The 25,717-nt window shown below is 48.0% G+C and overlaps 2 protein-coding genes across 3 annotated transcripts in view; one reads left to right on the top strand and one right to left on the bottom strand.

Moving 5' to 3' along the window:
• Positions 1-13,285, bottom strand: part of LOC106747991 — a 36,324-nt gene extending 23,039 nt beyond the window's left edge. Inside the window, exon 1 of one of the 2 annotated variants that reach the window (XM_014626103.1) lies at positions 12,770-13,285. In XM_014626103.1, coding sequence (XP_014481589.1) covers positions 12,770-12,850 — 81 coding nt within the window. In that variant the 5' untranslated portion in view covers positions 12,851-13,285. The remainder of the gene's footprint in view (positions 1-12,769) is intronic. The other variant, XM_014626102.1, reaches the window with a different exon arrangement.
• Positions 13,286-14,074: 789 nt separating this feature from the next.
• The window catches only part of LOC106747959 (synapsin), a 56,342-nt gene continuing 44,699 nt past the window's right edge, over positions 14,075-25,717 (top strand). The window contains exons 1-6 of the mRNA XM_014626017.1: positions 14,075-14,115; positions 19,738-19,917; positions 23,303-23,630; positions 24,565-24,818; positions 25,105-25,240; positions 25,600-25,704. Coding sequence (XP_014481503.1) covers positions 14,075-14,115; positions 19,738-19,917; positions 23,303-23,630; positions 24,565-24,818; positions 25,105-25,240; positions 25,600-25,704 — 1,044 coding nt within the window. The remainder of the gene's footprint in view (positions 14,116-19,737; positions 19,918-23,302; positions 23,631-24,564; positions 24,819-25,104; positions 25,241-25,599; positions 25,705-25,717) is intronic.

The following is a 25,717-nucleotide window of genomic DNA, read 5'->3' as shown; positions in this document are numbered from 1 at the left end:
AACTAAGCGTTTGACGATATATATTTACCAATATTTTTTTACTTTTTCTTTTTTTTTTGATAAAATCTATCCCGTGAATTCGTCGACGGAGTTTAGATACACTCTGTATATTTCGGGTTCCCCACTTCAATGTGCAACAAGAACTTGAAACAACAAAGAACTTTCGCATTTAGCGTGATGTTTGCCTTCCACCCCTCGACTTGACAATGCTATTGGCGTAGCGCGATGGAAGAGCGAGCGCGCGATGCATCACGCCGGCATTTGTCTGCGGGACATTTTTCTTGCCATTAAAGAGTCAGACGTTGCGCCGTTAAGGGTTGACGCTCTCCTTTTGCGGTCTCGCCACGGCCTTAACTTTCGCGCACGCTCGCGCGTTTACGACGACGCTATCTCTTCTAGCGCGCTGCGGCGCATCGCAGCGCATCGCAACGCAACGCGCGCGGCGAGCGGGTTCGCGAGCGCGCGGAGCGTGAATAACGCTTCGACGATTTCGTCCCGACATCTCGCCCGCGGCCGAACCGCGGACATAAATCACGATCTCCACTGACATACCTGATTTGCCGACTGCCATAGGCATATATACCGGGTATAAGCTCTGTATAGATCATGCGACGTCAAGTGTTTAACCCTCCCGTAGCGAGCCATGAATTGTCAGCGGACCAAGGACGTGGAGCATCTTCGGCCGGACCGGCCGCTAATCCCATGCTTCGCTCACTATCGCCGGTGTTTTACTATCGTCGTGTCAATCATACGTTACGAGAGTGTCCGCTTAATGTCACTTCGCAAAGTAGAATATCAGACGGCCGAGCTGTCGGCGTTGTTGCGACAAAGTCCTACGAACGAAACGTCCGATGCGACCTAAAATGGTGATCCTGTGTCGCAGCTATGAAGGAACCTCTGAACCGGATTCTCATAAAATGACTTTTGAAAGGAGAATACAGAAAAACCGGTTCCTCCGATTGTTTTATTCGTTATAGATAGTATTCCAGATAAAAAAAAAAGGAACCACACTTGCTGGCAAATCCGGGTTATAAGAAGAACTCCACCTGTTGGGAAATTGTATAAAAACTTCTCTGGTGTTTCCCAGCAATTATAATGTGTAAATAATTCGTTGAAGATCAGATTTATCGAGAGGCTCGTTGCCGAAGGAATCCCTCAGTAATTGAAAATTACGGTTAGTTTCAGCGCTAAACATATTTCATTGCAGTAACAACATGCGTGTAAGGTTAATTTCATCGACACTATAATATTTAATAGAAAAATATTTCTCCTGATTATTTTTGTTAAAAGGTATGTTGCGTGCCGGAACTAATTATGATTTTCTATCAATGCTTTCTGAAAACGTGCGTGTTATCAGATATCTCGAATGTAACGAAGTTACTGAAGCCTTTTTTCCGTGATGCTAATTAGCTATTTCGAAATCTCAGTCTCGACACGGATCACTGCTTACTTCAACTCGCGGCTGTTAGTGACAGAGATGTCATTTTCTTGCCAATGAATTTCAATCTGATATCTATTTAATTAAATAGATTGATTTTTTTTCCTTGTAACAAGTTATAATTAGCTAAATGGCGCACGCACCTGTGCTGTTTTAGTTCTCATAAAATACCGGCTGACTTTTGGAAAAAGAAGATTCAAGGAGACCAGTTCTTTCGATTGTTTTATTCGTTGACGTTAACGTTCCAGATAATTCGTTGAAGTTGAAGGTTTCCGGAGAGGCTCGTTGCCGAAGGAATCAAGCAAGCGTGCCAAGAGAAAAATAAAAAGGAGCGATGCGCACTATCATTATCTCGTACGAGCACATATACGATCGCGTCGATTTGTGCGTACCCTTTTTTCTAAACGGTTCTTTTGGCCCCGCGCGGCGGAATGGAGGGGAGTTACATGATGCGCGCTGCACACTACAGCGGTGCGTGTGTTCGCGCGGTGATAGAACCATTTTTGCCCGGACGATACCGTCATGCGTAAATGCGTAAATTGCGCGGCACGTGTGATGGACCTCACGCGCCCTACATGCATTCGTAATCACAGTATTCAGAGCCATTCTTCTCGAAATTACACACTTCCCCTGTGAGAGAGTTAAGCGCGATTGATCTTTTATTCGTGATTTTTCACGCCGCGATCCCGCTCGCCCACGCGAATATCGCTCCGCAAAATGCAACCCCCGTAACTTTATTGATTCAAAGTCGCGAGAGTTATTGACGATAATCGCGCCGTAGGCGCTTAAATAGCGATAGACCCCTGTAATAAACTTATACGTAGCTAAATCCCGAACATCTAAATTGATGACCATCGGATAAATAATAGGGGAGAAGGTGGTATTATGCCCCCCCCCCCTCTCCCCCATTTACATTTTATATAACAGCTTAGTTAATAATCAATATTTTAAATTGGAAACTTAACGATTACATTCGTCCCAAGTGTAGTGCAATCGATTCTAGACTCAAAGTTATGAATTATTTGTTACTTAGGATACAATGGAATAAAATGTTAATGGAATAAAAGTATATATGTATTTATAGTATGATAATACGGCTTAAGAAGAGCGAGGAAGTATGTATAATTAAATGCTAAAGTGTACCTTGAAAATATTTCAAAATATCCAAAGGTAAAAATGCATTATATAATAAAATAAATGCAAACCATTGCGTATCGGGATATTAGCGTCACTGCATAACGGTGGGCTGCTGAACAAATGTCTCCATAAGCAAACGCTAGAATGTATCACCTAATACCCCTACAGCATAAATGTTCAAGAGACATCCTAAAGACGTCCCAGGGATATTCCAACATTCTAGAATGTCTCTGGGATGTCTTTTGAACATTTGCACTGTAAAAGTAAATAAGAGTGACCATAATACCATTTTTTTCCCCTATAATAAGAGTAAATACGAGACTCAGTCTTTCGCGAATCCGTCTTTCGTTCTCCGATATACAACGTGGCTACATCTGTACACTGCGGTTATATAACACGAGAAAGGATAATCAATCGCCAAGCTAGAATTGCACAAGCCAGATTGCCCGGTAAGATTCTACGAGGATCGATCGGGAATTTTCATCCGACCGAATTAATTCGACCTGCAACTCGGCGCCAGTCAGCGCCGGCGGGCGCCTCGCGGGTTTTCGCGTCGCCTTTTCTATCTTAGCCGGATCACTCTTGTTTCCACGAGCGCATGTGAGAGCGCACCGATAACGTCGTTATTTATTGCACGCATGGTTCGGTCGCGCACACCGGCAAACGTTTATCACGCTCTACATACTCGTGCGAGCGAGCGAGAGAGAAGAAAGGCGCGTTCTTCGGACTCATTTCTTTTCTCTCTCTCTCTCTCTCTCTCTCTTAATTCACGCATGCGGGTCGCCTGTCTGCGTTTCGCCGTGTTGTGTATCACCGATGCGCGCGTGTTCTCGCTTTCGTTGTCGCGTTTAGTAACATCTTGATAATAAGTGAAAAAGTAATGAAAGCGCGCGCGGTGAAATCGCGACGCATTGTGCCGGCCGAGCTATGAGCGCGCACTATGCGTAGTACGCACCGCGGCGTCATCATTAGCGCCGTTTCCGTTTGCTCCGATACATCAGAACTCGTAACGCTGAAGCCATGCGTAATTCCCCAGCAGCACTCCGGATTTTTCCGACGCAAATCGCGTAACGCCACGTTCGACGAGCGAGACCGACATTTTTACGGCCGCGTTCCTCCCTCCCTCTCTCTCCCTCACTATCTCTCTCTCTCTCTCTTTCCTCTGCCCTCGCCGGAATCCTCTCTCGCCTCGTTGATTCTGTGATCTCGCAAAGAGAAGAAATCCCGTGAGGAACGGTCGGATCGATTCACCTCTCGTGGAATATCATCGCTTTTACCTCCCCCTGCAGCCGATGCGCTCGCACCTTTCATCTTTTTAACGTCCTTCCGACAAATTGTGCTCTTGTTAAATGTACGCGCGCATAAAAAGATATTTTGAACGTGTTTCTGCTCTGGAAGAGCCGAGTTTCTGCTCCGGAACTGAGCGTCCCGATTTTTACTCGGCGTCTGTTTCCTCAGGTGTACATTAGGTGTACAATTTCAATTAGTATTATTCGATATATTAGTATTGCTCGAATTTTCACACTTCAAAATTTCATCATTCGAATATAATGTGTCGAAGATTCAGAAATTCGAAGCTTCGAATATAATTTCTAGCTCTAGTATACATAATTCCATTATGAATTCCGCTTGAAAGAATATATATATATATATATATATAAAATTTGGAACTTTCTTCTATAACCATACATGCTTAAAAAAATATTGTGCTTTTATTATTATATCAATAGAAATTACATTTTCATATTGCTTTAATTAATGAAATTTAAATGACGAATTGATGTATGAAATAATGAAAATTTCCATTTTCACGGAGTTTCACGGCATTAGAAATAGTATCGCGCGTATCCTGATTTCACCGTAAGCAGATCACGTCGAGGTAGCGAAATCAAGATGACTGTCATGCTTGGAATTTGTGCGGGTATCGCGATCCGCGCTCTGTATATAATTAAACGATTAGTCAGCAGGTTGCAATCGATTTCTACAACCGCGAGAGTAAGGTCTGACGCTGAGACAATCCACGGTTCCAGGTAGACTCGCGTCACTGCTGGATGGCTACGCACATAAATCACGTAACGCGATGCTTGATGAGCCGCAGGAATAGACAGCCATTTCCTGATCCCGTAATTTTTGCCTCATGCATCGTTTGGTCTCTCGCGAACACGCGTTCTCGGCGTCGTCTCGACCACGTGCGCGTTTCCCTCAAAACTTTCGGATCGCTGAATTGCAAATAACATATCAAAACTGCGACTTCCTACGCGCGAGATCCCCGATTCCGGAGTCACCAGGACTTTTGCGTCTTGTGAAATACTTTTTCCGCCTCGCGCGCGTCAGATTATACGAGTTCCCCGAGACGGGATGAGAAACGGTCGTTCTTAATTCGCTAAAAGCGCTCTTGATATTTCCGGTCTGAGGATAATTCAATATCCTCGGATACAAAGTAGACGCTGCAATTTTCTCGGAGGTCTCGCGGGCTTTCGCCTCTCTCCGTCGCGTCTCTCCACCGGCTTTCTCAATTATTAAACTCGCGGGCTTCGCGCGCCGCTGATACGAGCGCGGCTCCCCGATTGCCCGGGTCGCCGTGTTTACAGGAATAAACCGCGGGGTTTACTTCTCTCGCAGCACCGGGGGAAGGTAAGGTGGAACTAAAATCAAGACGAGACGATATTTTACGCGCGACGCGCGCCGGTCTCGCTATCGATTCCCGATATGCCGGGGACGCGCCACGGGTGACGCGCCGAGCGTGTCCGTGACGGCCGATCGCCGGGATATTACATTGCCGTGCGGCATAGCCTCTCGCACTTTCGCAACCTTAAAGAAAAGACTTATTATCGTGGCCGAACGTAGGCCGCGACCGCGCGGCGTAGGCAGAACTATCTGGTCCGTGGTCGTTCTCCGAAAATGGACACGACGGCGATCGGTGAGGTGAGACGCGCCTTAGTGTTTCTGATCAAGTTGGCGAAACGCGGCATGCCGTGCTCTCGGCCGAATACAATTCCGTGCGCGTGGGTGATTTCCGATATCACGCAGCTATCACGCGGCTCTCGAGCCCTTTATTGAGCGACAGTCGCGTTGCCCGAAATAATTATTTCACTGTTGATTTTAAAGATGTATCGCCCATAAGTCGAAATGATGAGAAAATAATGAGATAATTAGAAATTGATCTGCACCGCGTTTAAAAGTGACACCAGAAGTTTCACGGCAATTTAGAGCCTGAATCAAAAGTTGTTGCACTTTAAAGAAGGTTGTGAAGTGAAATGAATTTTATAAGAGTTTGATGAAAAACTTGCACTCCGTTGAAATATTATCTAACTCATCGTGCAATTGGAAGAAGATTCACTAGAGAGCTTGGATATTTGTAACTGAAATTGACAATTTTTACACGTGCTCTTTGAGATTAGCGTGCTATTTTTAACTTCTGAATATTTTCTAAACTAAAATTAAGATTTTAATGAAAAACTACTATGGTATTAACCCATAAGTGGGCGCATGATTTTTTTTGTAGGAACAAAACATCTGCTCTTTACAGCTGGGATTCTTGAATGTTATTGATGTTACTTCGCTAAATCTAAGAATATGCGGAGACAAGTTATTGAAAATCCCAATGTCGTAGACAGAAACGAAACAGAGAAACACTCGTTTGTTCATGCGTCTGTGGGGCAACTGATTCCCACGCGTTCACTTATAAGTTAAAGATTATAATATGCGGACATTATACACAAAAATCAGAATTATTGACCATTTTATTTCGAAAGTACAACAGTACAAAGTTCATAACTTATAATAACACACGAAATACACATACATATATTTAAACCTTAATATACCTGTTTCTATTATCTGTGTATCTCTGTTAGATCAACCGATGCATAAAAATAGCGTTAATAAGAAAAATATAAAAATAATATTTATAATATCATTGTATATACATGCCTGCCTGAACTTCGTTTCAAATTAATATTTACTTTTTAGGCAGCGAACAAATGTATAGGAACGGTAATTTTGCTTGATAAATACAAAATTTACGAGCGGGCCTCCTTGATGCTCTATTGAAAATACGACGCTAATGGGCAATATATCCTTAACGTCGAGCGAATAATCTTCTCGATTTTTTTATCCGAGACACAGCGTTAATTAACGTTTTTCTCGCGGTTGATATCAGGTTCGTGCAGCAGGCAATGAAGGGTGGGATTCTTTATCGCCTCTCCGTCATCTACGGGGCATATTCCGCGCGGAAAAGCCGGAGGTAGTGATACTTTTAATTATTTTTACGCGCCTGAGGAAATATATATTCGCGTATATACAGCGTATAAACGGATTAACAATTTACGCCGGTCGCGCGGGCCGAGATGAGAATAATTCCCAGCGCGGATACCCTCTCTCGTTAATACTCGGCGCGGCGGAGAAATGCGTTCGGTGCCGCTGTAAAGATTTCCATTAAGCAAACGCGAGGGCTAACTGCGCGGCCCCCGTGGTAATCTACGCGAAACGATTCGACACGAATGGAAACGAGAGTATTCAGCGGTACGGAAAGCCGCTATTTGTGATCGCCGCTTTGCGGTATTTTACCATACGTTTAGCCGGGGCGCACGCGGGGCCAGTTGTGATAAAGACACTCTACTTTACGTTTTGCAGTCGGCGCGGCCCCGCGCCGATTTACGACATTATGTTCCATGTTGAATAGATTGTAACTTAAGGGCTGCCTTTCCCATCGGCGGACATATTTACACATCGCCGTGGCGGATTTAATGAGTGGACTACCGACAGTAAATTCCGCGGGACGCGATAAAATAAACCGGCGCGAGATACGTTAATGTTGGCTAAACGCGGTTTTAGTGCCGCGCGCCACGAACATGTCAATCGGCATTTGCAACAAAACAACATCCGGCGATCGCCCGGAGTGCTACATCGCGACGCCGTTAATGCGTGCGCCGAGAGGACACTGCATTAATCCCGCCGCTATCGCGCTCTTTTTCTTTTCTCTCACCGCGCTCGCGCTCTCGCCGACGGTGGTGGACGCCGCTGGAAAATTATCGGCTCGCTCATACGCGCGAGAAACACTCGCGCGTTGAAAAATCAGCGCGTACAGAGAGAAGCGCGTTTCCTCTCTCGCTGATTCGCGAGATGAGACAGATAGAGAAAGAGAGAGGCCGCTAACAAACGCCTCGCTATTTATACAGCCGTGATTTATCGGCTACCGGAGTAAGAGTAATTTACGAATAAGCGACGAGCAAGGGAGGATGTGTCTCGGGATAATCGCGATTTCATCCGATGATTTAGTATCATCTCGTAAAATATTAAAGACGGATGTACGCGCGCACAGTCTCTCTTTCTCTCTCTCTCTCTCTCTCTCGCGGAGTTCGCGTGCGATGTAAGGAGACGCCGGCGGAGGATTTTCCACGGGCGATCGGCGCGATCGGGGACGCGAGGACCGCAGGCCGAGCATGAATTAAATAATCTAGGTTGATTTTACCTCGCGCGATCTGATACGTCGTCATTGAGGTGGTGCGCGCGCTGCGTTCACGAGCTGCTCATCCGATGTTGCTCACACGCACGCAAGGTAACTCGGCCCCCCTCGCGCGCCGCACGTGAGGTAGAGAAGCGGCCGAGATCGCTGTCGCAATACGGCGATTCTACAATGTCAAAGATCAGATGCTCCGGTGCCGGCGCGCGGAACTTAACGACGGCCACGCGGATGCAAATACCGTCGTCTGTCACCGCTAATGTTCCTCTGCGACGGGACCTCTCGATTGCACGCGCGATAAATAAAAGCGTTCCGACGTCCGCGTATGAAGCATACGTGTATACACAATGTGTGTACATTAGTAGTGCCGTTCGATACGTTCCAAGCGTCGGAACTTCGATATAATGCGACATTTCATGACGAAGTTCGGGGATTCGAAGTCGAATTATTCGAGGGTTCGAAATACCGAAGCTGTTGGCGGAATCGATTTCGGAGGGTGCGACAAAATGCTGTGCAATTAGCGAGTGTCAGTTTAACCCGGATAACATTAAGATGTATAACGTAAAGATATTGGATTTTGGACGATACTTTTCACACATTTCAACATTTCATCGTTTCAATATAGTGTGTCGAAGGGTTCAGATATTCGAAGCTTCGAAGAGCCGGAGCTTCGAATGCAATTTTCAGCCTTGGTATATACACATACGTACAGACAATATCACGATGCTCCTTCGCTTCTCAAAGCACACTTCGAATCTGTTTACTTCGAATCTGCTGCAAACCGGTTCGAGGATGCGCGCAAATGAAGTCCGACGGACTTGGGACATCGTGCGCATATATTTATAGGACAGCTCCTTTGTTTTCTAACGTGGACTATCATCCGTCCATTAGTTGCATGCAATTAAGATGCACCGTATAGACGATTGTCACGAATTCTTCCTACCCACAGCCTGAGACCCGGCACGACAGCGTTGGCCGCGCGGATAATGAGTTAGCATAATGCGTCATTGAACGACCGCTCGCCGGCGAGGAATATTTCTTTCGTTTTCTCCGACGCGCGACTTACATAAGTCGGCTTACAAAAGTGTGCGTGTGGCCAGTTACGTAACGATCCGAATTTATCACTTTCTCGCGTCGCTTTATATAGGACGCGCTATCGCGCTTTATAATATCGACCGTTCGCGTGTTGCGTTCGCGAGGACCTCATAAATATTAATACAGTAGCATAAGTAGAGCCGTGCGTAGTAAGGCCGCGCGCTCAGTAAGGCCGCCTACTATCGGGGCCTCGCGATATAACGTTTCCAGCTGTTGCCGCGACCGTCGGAAAGGGAAAATTCGCGCAACAACCCGCATACACGTATTTCCAATTAATTCGCGTTTCTCGAGACGCGCTCGTTTGCTATTAAAATTCTCGCCGTGTTTGCGCGTGACCACTCTCCATTCGTCAATACTCAAACTAATGGATATTGCGCAAAGGGAGGGAGACGGGGTTGATCGTATTATTCTATTATGCGAATCGTCGACGTGAAATGTCTAATTAGACGGTGAAATATTGTGTGAACGGGGAAAACGTGGATACTGGAGATAATGTCGTTAGTACTTGTACGACTACATAGTCATTCGAAATGCTCAGCCGAAGAAATACGTTTGCGCGTCTCATTAAAGGGAATATCTGAAAATTTGACATTAATACATCAATAAAAGGAAAGAGCGAGATATAATTAGTATTGGCTGACCGCGTCCGAGAGAAACATAAACGTACACTCGCCGAAGTGAAGTCAACCAATTAGCAGTCTCCGATCTGTTTGCAGCATCGTTCGCCCCGGCGAAGACACGACTTCAGCTTGTTAGCCTAATTTGCAGGTAGCTCGGCGAAACGTTAAATTCGTTGCTTCGCTCAAAATACGCCGGGATTATTGCGCAAGGGAAGTAAACGCGCGGCATTAAAACGCACGACACTTGCTTCGTTTCCGTTTGAGCGAGATGGAATCTCGCGGGTATGGCTCGCGCGAGCGAGCGAGCGAGCGCGCCAGTCGTCCTGGAACGAGGGTTAAGGTACTAAAGGTCGCGACGTTAGTGATAACAAATGATAATCAGTGGGGATGCGCGATAAACAATGCGGCATACCGCCCATGAAGCCGGGAGCTGCTTCTCGTTAATTCGATTTTTTGATTAACTGTATAAAGCTGGGACTCGGTGTGCGCCGCGGCCGAAGCAGAGACGTGCTCGCGCACGTGTTGCACACGCCTGTGCACACGCACACACGTGTGCTCGAGGATCCAGTGCATTCCACCTCGTAATAGCCGGACCCCGAGGCTCGGAACTTTTCGTCCCACGATACATTTCGGACCGAACGAAAGAGTTGCAGCGCGCGCGTGTAGAGCGTTAACCCTTTAATGCGTCGTGTTGCCGATCGCCGATGGGGCGGCTCGCTTGGAGCTTAGCAAAAATGAGGAAGAGGTCGTAAAATTATGCAACTGTAAAGAAATATGGAAAGAGAAGTCATCATAACTCGCGTACAACGAGTAAATTGCTATATTCTCAAGCTCTCAACATCGTCTCTCTTTTGAGATCTCAGATTTGGTTTTTAATTGTCTCTACAATTCGGCCGGGGAAACGAGAAAAACCGGGAGGATAATACGGCTGTTCTGACGCAAAAACGCGCTCTTTTGAGGGTTGATTTGCTCACGCCGGATAAATACCGTTCCGCGTCGCTTTCGAGCTGTAGTACTTTCACGTTATCGCGACATTTCTCGCCGTGGTTATTTTTATTGCGGGACGATGAAACCGAGAAATTAGTTTGCATGCTTTACCGCGACTTGTTCAGCCGTCCGCAAAGAAAACGCGTAACTGTATTCTCCGAGAAAAGGAATAGGACGAATTCGCGTGTATTTCGATGCCAATCTATACCTTTCGCTCGTGATCCCGAGCGAGTGAAACGTTCGGTGGAAAATGCGGGGAATGTCTACGTCAAGATGAGTGGCAGGAAATAGGAAAGAGATAACGCAGGTAATGGGGAAAACGGATGAACGTTAACTGAAACGAATAACTGTGGCGTATAATATGTATTATTCGGTTAATTCCGCAACGGTCGAGTCACATAACATTCGCGCAAAGATTGCGGGAAGCAATTAGTAGTCTACCGCTAATGCCGTACGTAATAAGTTAGGAATAGCGCGGCCGTAAATATACACATTAAGCACCGCGACTCGCCTGCGATATAATCGCGCACGATGGAAATCGGCGAAAGAACGTGACATCTGTGTGTGCTTACGGCTGTTCGATTCTTATTCCTTCCCTCTGCCGCGGCTAAGCACAAACGCTATGAGGACGTGAAATGACAAGATATTCTCAAGTATCGTCCGTTCGGGTGGTCATGCCGATTCTTCGCGATCGGTTCGCCAGCTGTTTACGGTGGATGCGAGGAGCAACGAAAGCAACGCGAGCTCCGAAAGGAATACAACTCGAAAAGAAAGAAAGCGTCTGAATATTGTTTGCCGCGCGTATGCTAATATAAGTTTTGCCCCTTTGCAGCAGTGTGTCTTCAAGGTTTATGAATAATATATGCATACGCCGTTAAAAATATAAATTGATTTTGCATATTCATCGCTGAGAAGTCGCGGTTGCATGTAATTTGAGTCAGCACGGCATAACGCTGCGGAGTGTCGTTTCTTGTTTGATGATTTATGCATTTATGATTTTCTCCCGCGTTCTACCGTAGCGTCGGGCATTATGTGCATTAACAAAATGAACAAATAAAAGGGCCAGCCGGAGAAGATGAATAACAAGTGCGCGGTGCGCGCTTATCAAATCTCTCTCATCGAATCATTCTCCTAAGTTTCGCTTTTGACATTTAATTAGTTTACGCGTCCACGGTAGCGACGTCGTTTATTTATTGCGATCGAACGTCTTTATCTTGGTTGAATTAATTAATGCGTATGTACCAAAGCGATTACCGTATCTTGCCCTCTCTTGATTTATTGGGCTCGCATTTTACATGTGTCATTTGTCGATGGGGTATTTATTGATCGTCGCTCTTTCTCAGTCCCGCTTTGATTTTATTTCGGAAAATGTTCTTAGCGCTACTGCGAGATAAAGGATACGATATGGTATCACGAAACATACCTACGGATGAAATAAGCTTCAAATAAATAATAAAATCAAAATAGCTGGAGAGAAAATGAGATAAGAAATTACCACGAATGTTTCTCAAGTTCGATTACACACACGGGTTATTCCAGTTTTACCGCGTTTCCTCTTACTCGTGGATTGTAAAATGTATTTCCTTTTACTTTCCACGATCGTTGAATGTCGAGTACTGGTTTTCATTTAATTATTCATGACAGTAACCGAAAGACCGAGACAAGAACAAGATTAGACGACAAGCTATCACACGTTAGGTAACACAAGCGGGAGTCACCAGGCCGGGGTGACCTCATCGATTATTTTCTCGGACGTTACGCGATCTTGAAACAATTCTCCCACGCGAGTGGCAAAAGGTTTCCTCTCCAAACGCCGAAACGACACGAGTCCCGCCTGACCCCCGAGATGCGCACGACAGGTCCCATTTCTAATCCCAGGCCCCGCGATGCTGCTCGCTTTCCCGCGGAACAGTTCGCCGGAGTACTACGACGCATCCGCATACTTCCGGCGCGCTCGCTGGCGTGTTTGAAACGTCTCGCGTCGGAATTCCGCGGCGTGCTCGCGCAGTTTCGCGCGGGTATACTCACCTGGCTGACACCGAGCGCCACCAGGAGCCAGCAGCACACCGCCGCCGTCGACGGAAGCCTCCTCACCGGAGCGGCGGTCATTTTGCAGGATGACCCGCGTACTGACTGCGTCGCGTCGCAGAGCGTGTCGCACTCTCGCCGAAGGACCCGCCGAAGGCCAGAGTCTCACGTCACATTTTCCTCGTTCCCGGAGAAGAGTCTCATCGTATCCGCCGGGGTACCGTGACGATAGTCAACGCGCTCGCTCGCGAGACGAGGCGACCACGAGGCGTGCCACGAGGCCGTTCTCCTCTCTCTCTCTCTCTCTCTTTCTCTGTCTCTCTGTCTCTCGCGGAACGCACCAACTAACGCACGCACGCCCTTGCCAAGCGCGTCGGGTATCGCGCGCGCTTAACCGCGTCAGGAGATCTCTCGGAAATCGTCTGGAAAAGTCGACACGGTACGACCGCGACGAGGAAGATCGCTGGCGGGTGTTAGACTGGCGCAATAATGACTGCGCCCGGTCGAGCTGCTGCTGCCAGGGACGCTCAGGTGTTCGGCTTTCTGGTGGGGATGGACGTGGTCGCAGTGGCCATTCCCTCTTCGTCCAACGCGCTGTGCTACGCGATGCGGGCATTCATGTCTCCGGTTTCGGTCGAACCGCTGCTTGCTTGGCCGTACCGTCACGAGAGGACGGTACGAACCGAGCGACTGGCTGGTAACTGAGGTCTCTGGTGTATCAACGAGGTAGTGAACGTGAAGCTAGCTAGGTTGGTAGGCAGGTTGCTTCTCTTCAAGGTTGTGTTGGCAACAACACAGGGGATATACTGCTGCATCCTACTTAATTTTAGCTGTTACCCTTTGTCTGGTAGTCTAAGGTGGGCGTGTGGTAGTTATTAAGAAATTGTAGTTATTAAGAGAAACAGGATATACGGTGTGTGAAGTTAGCCCCGTGCTAGTACTCTTTCACGCTACTTGATTTTGAATCTTACTATTTTTCTGATGAACATTTTAACAACAGCTAGTAGTTCATCGTGGATATTTAGCAGACGAAATTGTAGTTGTTGTTTAGAAAAATAGGAGATATGTAGGTGTGAAGTTGATCCTTCCGACAAGAAATTTCTTTTCGCGGCATCTCACTGTGTTTTGACTATTATCATTCGCTTGATAGTCGCTTTTCCACGTTAGACTGCCCGTCATGAACGTTTGGTAGTCGAAATTGCAATTGTTATTAAAGAAAATAAGATGTGCGAGCGTGATATATTGCTTAAAAGTCTAAGTCTCCCCTTGTTTAAAAGTCTAAGCCAGTCTAGATTTAATACCGTAATGCCACTTGACTTCAATCATCAGACAGAACTGAAGAACCGGTACATTACAGCGCGTAGTAATCATTAACTATGTCGAGCATCGCGTTCCGTCCTTTTAGACCTTACGAAAATAAGAACGTTTATTTAACTAGCCGCGAGGTAAGATAAACCTCCATCGCTTTGTTATCCTTCCAGTCTTCGCCGCTCGAATACGTAATACATATGCGATTTATCTGCATGCGCTAAATTTAGATCATATAAATCGGAAATAATGGAACCCGGATGCCCATCCTTCAAACGTACGCGGGAAGAATGAAAAAAAAAAAAATGAGACGCACGACAACAACCGGCACGTACTGAAACCGGTTGGTGGCGGAAAAATCGTAACAAACGGCCCGCGCGCCGGGCCCGAGCTAGACTGGTCCGACCTATCGCGATTAAAGCCAGCCGGCGCGAATCTTTGAGAAGCGCGCCTATTGGTTTCGAGGGTGGCTCGGCGTTGCCCTTACCGAGCCCATTCTGGGACAAGCGATTTGTCCGCTGCTGTTCGCGGTCTCGTATATATCATCTTCGACGGGGCATTGTTCAAGATGCTACTTAAGACATCACAAAGGCGGACAAAGACCGTGCGACGAAGGCAGCGACGTGTAATCATTCGCATGTAACGCACGCATCGGCGACAAAAGACGGATGTTGGCCGAGTTGTAATTCTTGAAGAGACCGGAGGCTCGCAAGGGCGATCGATCATATATTCGGACGCATCAAGAGCTCTCCTTCTCTCTCGAGATGGAAGAAATAGACGACGTTTTTCTCCCCCGGGCTGAGAAAGAACGGGGAGAACAATGCGAGATATTCGTCGTGGAGGCGCCGACCGTGACATCGGTCGCTCGTATCGCGCGCGAGTAACTTCGCCAATTGGCAAGAAGCGAGAACTGTCGCTCGGTAACGGAGAACGTGCCGGTGTCCGCGTTAAGGGCGCCATTCCGGGGACAACGAAAAAGCGAGACGGAAAGGAGGTAGCGGAGAAACGAACGGATGTGACTATGATCGTACGATTATGCGATGATATTGCGATAAAATAACTTACCCGTGATATCGTTGTTTTCATTTGTTTTGTAGAATTTTCGTGAAAACGGAACGGAAATACTTCCAGTAGTTGGTCCTAATCGTTTTGGACACATACATGTGCGAATTTCTAACAATCGTTGCGATCCCGGCCACTCCTCTGCCACAACCTTTCCGTTCCGCTTTTTCGTTGTCCGTCGGGCGGCGGGTTTATCGCGATCTTTACTTTATATCCGCGACGCTTCTTATCGCGAGCGCATTATCCGCAGCCAGATGAGAAGAGCCTGACACCGCCTTCTTGCTGCTCTTCGGTCTGCAAGCGGCGAACTCGTCGAGAGGCATTCGAGAGGGAAGTTCGTCGCGAGTATCGATTGAAGTTTCCTTCAAACGCGCGCGGGTATGCCCCGGCTGTGCTTCTTTGAATGCAAAGCATACGCGCTATATGCGGATCTTCTCATCCGGCCGCGAAGGGAGCTCATCAAACATTTATGAAAATCTCACATTCTCGACGACCTCGCCTTGACACTCGCACCTTATCACCAGATATAGCGTTATCCGCGAATCCGGTGCGATGTGATATCAGTTGCCGGCGAATATCTCGTCTGACCGACGCGACGTCCGCTGGTCTACATCCGCGAACGCGTTAGGTGACACGTTGCACAGGACAAAAAACGGGGGGAATATCCGCGAGACGTTCCTCGCAATCGTGCCGAACTCGCGTTCTTCCGAGAGGATGTCTCTGAATGGCGCAATTTCAGCAGCGTCCCCTCGCGCGGCCATCTCTCAAAGGGGAAACTTTTCAACAAGAACGTACAACACCCCGCCGCAGCGGAATCTTACAGACGTCGAAGCTCGCGTCCTTAATAATAAACGCTCCCGGACTTGCGTTCGACCCCTCGTCATTGATTTGCCGGCTTGGCGCGCTCCCGAAAGAAATCAGCCTCACCCCCGAAATCGCCGGCTCGGCTTCCACGAGGCGACGACGGCCTCCTCGCGGAAGCCGCGGGGTCGTCGGAAGGGTGGCGCAAGAAACGTGCTTCATCACCAGTCGGCAAGTAAGCGGACCGTGTTTGACACGCACCGAACAATCCCGCGCGAATACCAACGGGCAACCGTCGCGAGGGTGGCTTGTTTTTTTTCCAGGCCGTCGTGCCCCGGGGTGGAGAGTGCGCGGTGTCCCCGAGAGCGTTACTATTAGAGGGGGGGAGACGCCGGGGGAGCAGCGGCGAGAGATAAGGGGTTGCGCAGGCGTCGGCGTATCGACCGGAGCAGCCCTCCGGGCGACACCCTCGCGATTCTCCGCCGAGCCTCACTGCTTCATCGGCAAACTAGTGGGTAGTACACGCACGCGACACAGGTAAGTGCTCAGCCTGCACTGGCGAGGCTAACCGGGACCGGGTATTCAGTTAGGCGAGAACATCGATCTCGCGCGACGTCGCGCGGTGCAGGGCCGGCGATTCCGCGAAGGTCCGCGACGAAAGAGTGGTCCGCTCGCGAAAATCAGTCCGTCGGCCAGTTCGACCCCGCGGAGTACGCCGACTGACAGACTGGTGGCGCGCCAGCACCACCTTTCACGTGACGCTCGTCTTCGCCGCGAGCGGGGTAGTTCCGGCGCCTCTCTCTCTCCGGGTAGTTTCGCTCGGTACGCTCCGGACGGTCGCTCTCGCCTCTCGTATTGTCTGTGAGAGAGCCTGGCGGAACGACGAGTCGTAAACGCGGGCGTAACGATCGAATCGGCTCGCGATCGAGCGGGGCTCGCGACTGCTTATCGGAGGCGAAGGAGGCGAAGGAGGTAACCGTCTTCGCGGGCGAGATCCTCGAGGTAAGATACTGCTGGCCGCTCGCGCTGAAACGATGGCCGAGGTCGGGCCGTGCGAGCGGACGGCCGTTGATAAGCGGGATCGTTACTTCCCGGAGAACTGAGAGAACGAGGGTTTCGGTGGGCAGGCGAGAGCGCGGCTGGCTTTTCGGGATTTACGTCCATTGCGCAAGATCCCGGTGTCTTGGGTGGCCGGAGCGCAATCAATGTTCAGTCATAAATAGTCGGGGTATAGTCAGGGGGACAATTTAAGCCGCCGATGTCGGGCCGACATCCGCGACAGGCCGGAATTCCGGGGGAGGGAGAGCGTGGAAGGGGCGAAGGGGCGCGTTTCGTGAAGCCGCGTCTCTATTGATTTTTGCTCCTTTTTTCCTTTCAGCGAATTTCACTTCACACCCGCTCGCGAGAGCCGTGACAAACGTCTCCCCGTCCTTTCGTTCCGTCGTGTGACGTTAATGAAAGCCGCTTTTTCCTCGCGAGGTTGCAGTCATGGCCGCCGAGAGAGATGGATCTTAACGATCAGCGTAAACGCGCGTCCCGAGCGATTCTTTCGTGCCGTTTCTTTCGCGCGCTTAATGCATTTTCTTTTCACGGCCGGAGGAGGGGAAGTTCTCGCCCCCGCGCACCTAAATTTATCTTCGCGATGAAAAACCCCTCGCGGAACAACCGTGTCGGTCATCCTCCTCCGTATCGCGCGCTCGGTCGCTGCGATATCTTTGATTTCCGAGACATTTCGAGTCCGGGGCAAACATGTTTCTTCCCTGCATTACGCAACTTCTTGTAACCGGCGTGCCCCCGCCGGTCGCGAATTCCAATCCGAGCGGGATATCTGACAGATGACCGGGAGCGGAAGATCGGGAGATACCACGCGAGAATTTCATTACACTTAATACCAGGATTCTCAAGCCAGTTGGATGCAGGGATTAAAGCAGGACGTGGGACGCGGCGATCCTCTGGAAGACTCTTAATCTCTGCAATTACGCAAATTGGAGCATCGCATGGTCATGCAGCATATGCAACGCCCGCTCTCGCAACCGAGATCAAACGGCGAGATTAATTTTAATTGCACGCCGTTTTGCGCATTCGAAGTACTTACTCACTCGTAAGGAATTCTTCTTCGGAGAGAGAGAGAGAGAGGGAACGTCGCTTTCTCTCAGTTTGACACCCGGTGTCCATCGCGTGGCGGCGAACAGGCCGTAACTCACGCCGTCGTTCCAGTCGCCAATTGAGCCGCAAACTTCCCCTCGCTCGTACCGAGGAAGTTAGGTGTCGGAGATTGCTACACGCGAAGTTCGCCGGTTCCGCGAACCATGGGCGTCGCTATTATCGGAGAACGCTGCAAGAAACAAATATGAGCGCTTCTCGAACGTATCATTGCTTCCTCGACGCTTCTTCTTCTCCCGCCGCGTGAGCATAGAATTACCCCGAGCGAGCCCTCCTCAAGGAAGGTACGCTCCGCCCGATAGGATCGGGACGGACGAGAGCCGTAGAAGTAACGTTTTCATGCCGCGCGTATGTTCCGGGAACACGTAAATGCCGGCGCGCGCGATGCCGCGAAGCATTTCAGAAATTCCAAGCGAAATCGCGGCCCGAGTATCGATTTTCGCGAGCGTTATGCAGAACGAGTCGTCGGGCCGCACCGGTTACGTCCGGTAATTTTTATCCCCCGATGGTACGATACGTGACTGCCCCCGGAGCGCTCTCTTCGCATTGTCGATTTACGTACGTATCTGAGATTGAAATTTTTTATCCGTCGGGGAACTCTTTCGGGAATTTAAAAAGCTCATTCGCCCCCCCCACCGCCCCCGGGCTTCTGTTCCTTCTTCCGCATCGTTTCTCCCGTCGGTATGTCGGCGCGACTATTTCAAGCCCCTTGCTCTTTTTAATATAATTAAATATCCCTGCGTGCACACCGCGGGTTCCGTATTACACGTCGAAAGGTTAAATCTTATCGAGTTTTTGACGTTGCTTTTATTAGCGTAGTAATGTCGCGCAGACCTGTGCACGAGGCATGAAGAAGGTCACAAGAACACAGAGCCAGTTTTACGGCCTTACCTCGCTGTTTCCGATACGGTGGAGAACCCAATTACGAGGAGATGTCCGACAATAAAAGTGTGCCGTTCCGCGATCGTTTCATTTAAGCCGCACGAAATGGAAGGGAAAGCTCTTTGAATTAGGTCTGTAAAGTGTACAAATGCCCCCTCCCCCCGAGGGGCGGAGGGATCTCCGGGGGCGTCGCTCGAATATTCAAACGTGGAACTCGAGTATTCCGGTGAATCGAGAACGGGCTTGAATGCAGGTGAAAAGGATAGCGAATTAATCCGGCCGTGTGTATCACGGCAGAAACCGAGCCTTGCTAATACTATTCTGACTCAATTATTATCTCTCATATGTTACACCTATTTAACAGAATTACACGAATATTCGCAGTTCCATTTTGAAGCGATACAAATTGCACGTACTGCGGTACATTCGCGCGTACGAGTCTCGCTTGCCAATCGCCTTCTGCCCTTTACCTGTTGCAGATTTCAACTTGGATTGTTTATTTTCTCCTTCCTCACCTCCTCTTATTTCATCCTTTCCTTTCGGGTTACCTTACGTTGAAGTTTATCCCACGACGCATCGAGCAGAAAGAGAGAGAGAGAGAGAGAGAAAGAGAGAGTCCGCCCATCGGACACGGGAATCCATCGAGCCAATCTATCGACCTGCAACGACCCGCTCGCGCGTCCCTTCCACGACACTGTACCATCAGCAAGCGCTGCAAGGAACCAGAGCGAATTGTCCTGCAGATCGCGCTAACGGCCTGAGCGACGAAACCGCGCGCCATTTCATCGCGACTGCAAGACCAGTGTAACCATCAAGATTACCGGCCGCGGCGGTTGCGCCAAGTACTGTGGTACAGCTCCATCACCCGGCAACATTTCATTCTCCAGTTTCCGTCAGTCCTTCACCTCCAATGTCAACTACCTGAAACGGAGGTGAGTCATCGTCGCCGCTGCCATCGCGTCCGCGCTCCGGATTCCGGGGCTGGCATTTAATATCTCCATTCATCCCGCGAGTTTGTAATTCACGGCCGCGCGTACCTTCCGCAACTAGCCGAGACCATTCGGCGCGTGTCCCGTAATTGCGCCGGCGTGTGCGCGACTCCTCGGGAATACCAAATTATCGAGATACTTAATTGGCCGGTACTTCGCTACCGTCGATCAGCCCGCTAATGCCAGCCCGAATCCGAAATCTGCATGCAAAATGCGACCGTACGGCGTAAGCTTCTTGCTGATTTGTAGAAGACTTCTCAATTGCAAACGACCGATAAGAGTTTTGTGATGTTAGCCGGTTCTGCAAGAAAGTAGGCGGGCTGAGTATCGGATCGGTCGAAAAGTTCAGTTCGATGTTTGAGACAATCCGAGTCGAATTTTAGCCCTGCCTTGAGTTGATTTAGTTCTATATTAAGTCTTCAAGCGAGGAATATGGAAATAACTTCCCATTTGTAGCATCAAAAAGCGATAAAAGGCAATAGAAGATATTTGAAGACCTCATATAGAACTATAGAACTAAGTAGACTTAACGCAGAACTGAAATTTCTATAGTTTTACAGTTCTGAAAACCCCCGTTTTTTTTTTGTTTATCAATTTTTCCGTGCATCCTTTTGGTTTTTTATCTTCTTTGCGAGAAAAAGTAAATATGATATTAATCGAACAAGCGTGAATTTTTCTAAACGAATTTCTGTGCTCTTGTGAGAAAAACCGAAGAAATCCGCGGAAAAACGAGGGGAGAAACGGGATTTTTCGAGGCCTTAAAACTATAAAAAATTTCGCTCCAATTTCAATGGAAACAAGTTATCAACGTGGTAATCACCATCGTTGGCTGCAGTCCTTCGCCGACGGTCTAGCGACAGGATATTATCAGTATCGTTGCCTGCATTACACGCACGTGAAGTTATCTATCGAAAATCGAACTGAACTTTTTTACCGTGACCTAGTACATAATTTACGCAATGTAGTTTTGTTTCTTCGTCGTTTCTCACCGGCGTTATATCCGCCGATATAAGAAACCACTTACAATTGCGAGCATCGCTTGAAATCCCAATTATATTAGCCGTACCTTTAAACGGCTTTTCAGCGTGATTGCCAATAACACATTCGCATACCGTTATCGGAATCGGACGGGGATCCACTAATCCGTGTAATTAAAATCGAGCATGTAAACGTTCCGATCGAAACACCCGCGCTATCTCACACGTGAGTGAATACGTTGTTGAAAGGCACAGCTGATGAAAGTACGTGTATCGCATCATCACAGGCAGGCTGAATCCTTTCATGAGTGGCTCTCATATCGAGTAAATTTACGCACACGAGCGTGCATATAATGACGATCGGCCGTTAAAACGTTGAACACACGCGCGCTCAGTATCTCGATACTCCACGAGCTCTTGTCCGCTCTCACGATGCGTCCGTGAAAGGAAAATAGATTCCTCTGTCCAATTAGCCGGACACGCGCGTCCTACCTGAGTTGCTCGTTAAGCAACCGCCGTTCCGTAAACAACGTGTCAAAGTTACGGTGTTAGAAATTGGGACAGTCACTGAAACTCGACGGGAGTTCACAAGGGTTTCCAGAATGTGACAAAATCATGACAGTGCGAGGTGCGGGAACTGAGATGAAGAAAACAGTACAGTACAATAGAGAATTTTCAGTAAAGAAAACTCCGTTACTGTATTTTTTTTATATTTATAGATCATAAATCGAACCCGTCAGAATTGGCTTTATTTCAATCACTAATTAAAAACGAATGAGGACAATTATCAAGATATTAGAGGGAAGGATGGTATTATGGCTTTTGTTGGTATTATGGCTAATATCTTCGTTATTAGACAAATTTAGTGAAAAAATAACAGAAATTGTAAGGATTCGCTATTTCTTGAATAACGATTTTTTCAAAAGTATCTTCCCCAGTCTTGACCAATATATAATAGCCGACATTTGTTATAATGTATTTCTACTCTCCAACTTTCGAGCTTATTATGTCGAAGTAATTATTCGATAAGTCAATAATTCAAATTAAATTTAAAAAATGTATTTTTACACTTTTTTAAATCTATTCTAGCGGAGGTCACATTACCATCCCATTTCTCTTCGACCCATTTTGCAATGCCGTCACATTTTTATAAATAACGTTTTAGATATTAAATATTTCATAAATTTAAGCCCAGTGTCGATTGAACGACACTTTGACAAACGTAATCGTTAAGTCTTCAATTAAAAATATTGATTATTAGCAAAATTATTAGACAACATGTAAAGGGGGATCGTATAAGGGGGATCACCTTCTCCTCTAAGTGTAATTAAGAATAAAAGCCTACGCCGATAAGCTGATGAAAGACGATCGATGGAAACATGTAAAGGACGACGGTATATAGCCCTGGGCAGTCTGTTATCTTTGAAAATACCGTTAATCGATCGCGCGGAGGTGAAGNGGGGGGGGGGGGGGGGAGGGGGAGGAGGAAGATGACTCGAGGTGTTGGATAAGCTCGAAAGTATACCGCGCTAAAATATTAACGGCGAATCTGTGAGGCACGCAGGTATCTTGATGTTGTTATTAATAATTCCAAGCCTTTCGTGTTCGGCAAAGATCTGGATGTGTGCATGCGGCTCGTTAAAAATACCGCTTCCAGCATTGCCCCGAATGCAATCTCGACGCGCGATATCAAGCCATCGCGCTAATGTTGCTTTACACATGGCATCGTCAACATAACGTCGCCACTCCCGCCGCCTCTCCCCCCGCTCTCGCTTTAGCGATATCGCGTCTTTCATCTGCCGCTTTTACTTTCGACGAGTAACCACACGGACGCGCGTTGATGCGTCTGTGTATGCGCGCGAGAGAGTCGATGACGTAAATGCGCAACGACGCGATTTCGTGTGGATACCTCGCACTGTTCGCGCCTCGGCGCGCGTTTCATGCTCAACGCGGGGGAGACAATTCGCTCGCGCGTAAAGGATTTCCAGGCTTAAGGAGGTGAAACGGCGGGAAATAAAGAATGAAGCGCGATGGAACAGTAACCGCAGAAAGCGAGAGAGAAAAGAAACATGCGCGCACGAATACGTTACCGTCGGGAAGCCGGAGCTTCCGGGCGTCCGTCGCTGGTCTATTCCGCGCGGAACGGAAATAGCCAGGCCGACGCTCGCCGTTCGCATGTTAGCGACCACCAGTCTCATCGTCCGACGTCATCTCCACGCCTCATTCCATCAGCGTCACCACTGGCTGTGATCGATGTGCATTACAAGCAGTCGGAAACACGACGGCGTCAGTGCGCGGAGCTGCCGGCCAAATTGCCACTGTCACGACCACCACCATAGCTTGTCTTCCAGGTTCTCATCAGGGGACCTGAGCTCGGAGCTCGACGATGAGCCCAACGCGGATCCTGGGCTGGCCACCGTGGGCCGGCAGGACTCGTCCCAGCCGTATCAAACGGTGCCGGACCGGCCTCTGCAGTCCCAACCGGGCCCGATTCCACCGCCGTCCCAGCCGCCGATCCCAGGTGCGCCACCTTCCGGACCGCCGCAACCGATCGGCGGCGACCTCAGCCTTAACCTGAGGCCCGGCTCGAGAACCACCAGCGCGCCGTCCTCGCCGGCGAAGACCCGGGAGAGTTTGCTCCAGCGAGTGCAGAGCTTGACCGGCGCCGCCCGTGACCAGGCAAGTTCGTCCACGCCCTTTGCATCCACGCTGATGTACGCCACTCGCAGTCACACGGAAATTAGCTCTGTCACTCTAATCGAGGACGAGGGGAGCGATTGTTCCGCACCGTCGATGTAACTGTAAACGCAGAGTTGAATTATTAATTCGGCTTGCCTTCGCGCCTGGGGTCGTTGATTCCAATTTTAGTTAGGTTTCTTCTCTCGGCGGTTCTAGTTATTTGTGAGGATTGGTATTTTATGGCTTTCGTTCTTCTTTAGAAATCTTCCGATAAACAAAGAGAAAGATTACTCATTTTTCGATAGGACAAATAAGTCTTTTAAATTAAAATGGAATTAAGTCTGTGGGTAAAACAAAAAATCCTTTTATACTAAAGTAAGCGTACAGGCATAACCGAAGTGAGGAGAGAAATATATCGAAGATATGTAGGAGAAGTCGATAAATATAAAAGGCTTCAGTCAATAACAATCAGTCAATCGTCGAATAACAAGAGAAGTCGAGGACATTGTGCACATATTCAAACCTTAATATGAACCGAAACGTCTGGATATTTGATTAATGTTCATTTAATTATCTTCATCGACTTCAGTAATATATAAGGTTACCCAACACGTTGATGTATTTATAATGGCACCAATTTCACTGTAAATCTATTAATTTTTAATCAATATCGCGACATCATACCGAGGGACTCTAATTACGCGTTTGTCAGAATCGCAACGTCTCTCTCTTGCAGCTGAATGGTCTTCTCTTCTTTCTAATTTGAACAAGTTCCATTCGTTAAGTCCGTCTCTCTCGATACGCAACGTCACCCGTTCTTGTCAGAGTGAACTGCTTAATTGCGATCGATACGCCTTCCATGTTTATTCGGTTACTATATCGTACAAAGAGCGAGAGAGCGTCGCAGAAGTCTGACAATTAAAATGACCTATAGGGTGCTTCTATTCTGGGAGCGGCGGTGTCTGGCGCGACCAGAGGCCCGTCATACAGCAAAGACCGATGCTTCACTCTGCTGGTGATCGACGACCAGAACACCGACTGGAGCAAATACTTCCGGGGACGTAGACTGCACAGCGATTATGAGATCCGCGTCGAGCAGGCGGAATTTCGAGAATTGTCCCTGACAGCGAGCGAGGCGGGCACCGTTGTGTCCATGGCAGTCTATCGTAACGGGACCAAAGTCATCCGGTGAGAACTTGCTGGGTGTCAATCATAGACGGAAACGAGAGCATGCGCTTGCATATTCGAATATCAATACTTTCCAATATCTCAAACAAAATTGCAGTCACGTTGAATTTACTATTTTTTTCACATTTATCCTACATCTGAATATTTCTAAATATCGGAGAAATAAAAGTTCACTCGCTTCTTGAAAATTCATGAAATTGATATCGATATTCAAATAAAATGACAAGCTCGCGATGAAAATTTTATTCGAAATGTCAAATATGCAACGCCCACTGTTTGTTGTCAGATCCTTCAAGCCTGATTTCGTATTAATACGTCAAAACCTGCGGGATGCCGGAGAAGATTACAAGAATCTTCTTCTCGGGCTGATGTACGGCGGTGTGCCCAGCGTTAACAATCTTACTGCGATTTACAACTTCCAGGTAACGAATCGACAAGCCTCCGTTTCTAACAAATCTATCATCAATCATTCTCGCCAAAAACGTAACCCCCGCCAACGCGGAAAATCGAATTGATTAAAATGATTGAATGAATACAATGCCGCGCGGTTCGTTTTATCTCCGGTTACGTAAAAAGAGTTTACGAGTTATTTAATCTATATTTGAGGTGCGAAAATTATTATTTGAACAGAATATGATCGGTCGATCGAGAAATTTAATTACACATTCCATGCCCAATTCTCGTACGTGATAACTCCCATCGATTTTATTATATCTGTGCCCATCGTACACAGCACGATTGGAATCCTCCAATAATTTCTATGTGCTTTACGAAATTATAGGACAAACCTTGGGTATTTGCGCACCTGCTGGGGCTGCAACGTCGTTTGGGTAAAGACAACTTCCCCCTCATCGAGCAGAGTTATTACCCCAATCATCGCGAAATGGTGAGTGAAATCG

Source organism: Dinoponera quadriceps, unplaced genomic scaffold, assembly GCF_001313825.1.
Source record: "Dinoponera quadriceps isolate SergipeBrazil2010 unplaced genomic scaffold, ASM131382v1 scaffold2167, whole genome shotgun sequence".
NCBI classification, from domain to species: domain Eukaryota; kingdom Metazoa; phylum Arthropoda; class Insecta; order Hymenoptera; family Formicidae; genus Dinoponera; species Dinoponera quadriceps.
The sequence above is the reverse complement of the archived record's forward strand: the minus strand, read 5'-3'. Positions and strand labels throughout refer to the sequence as shown.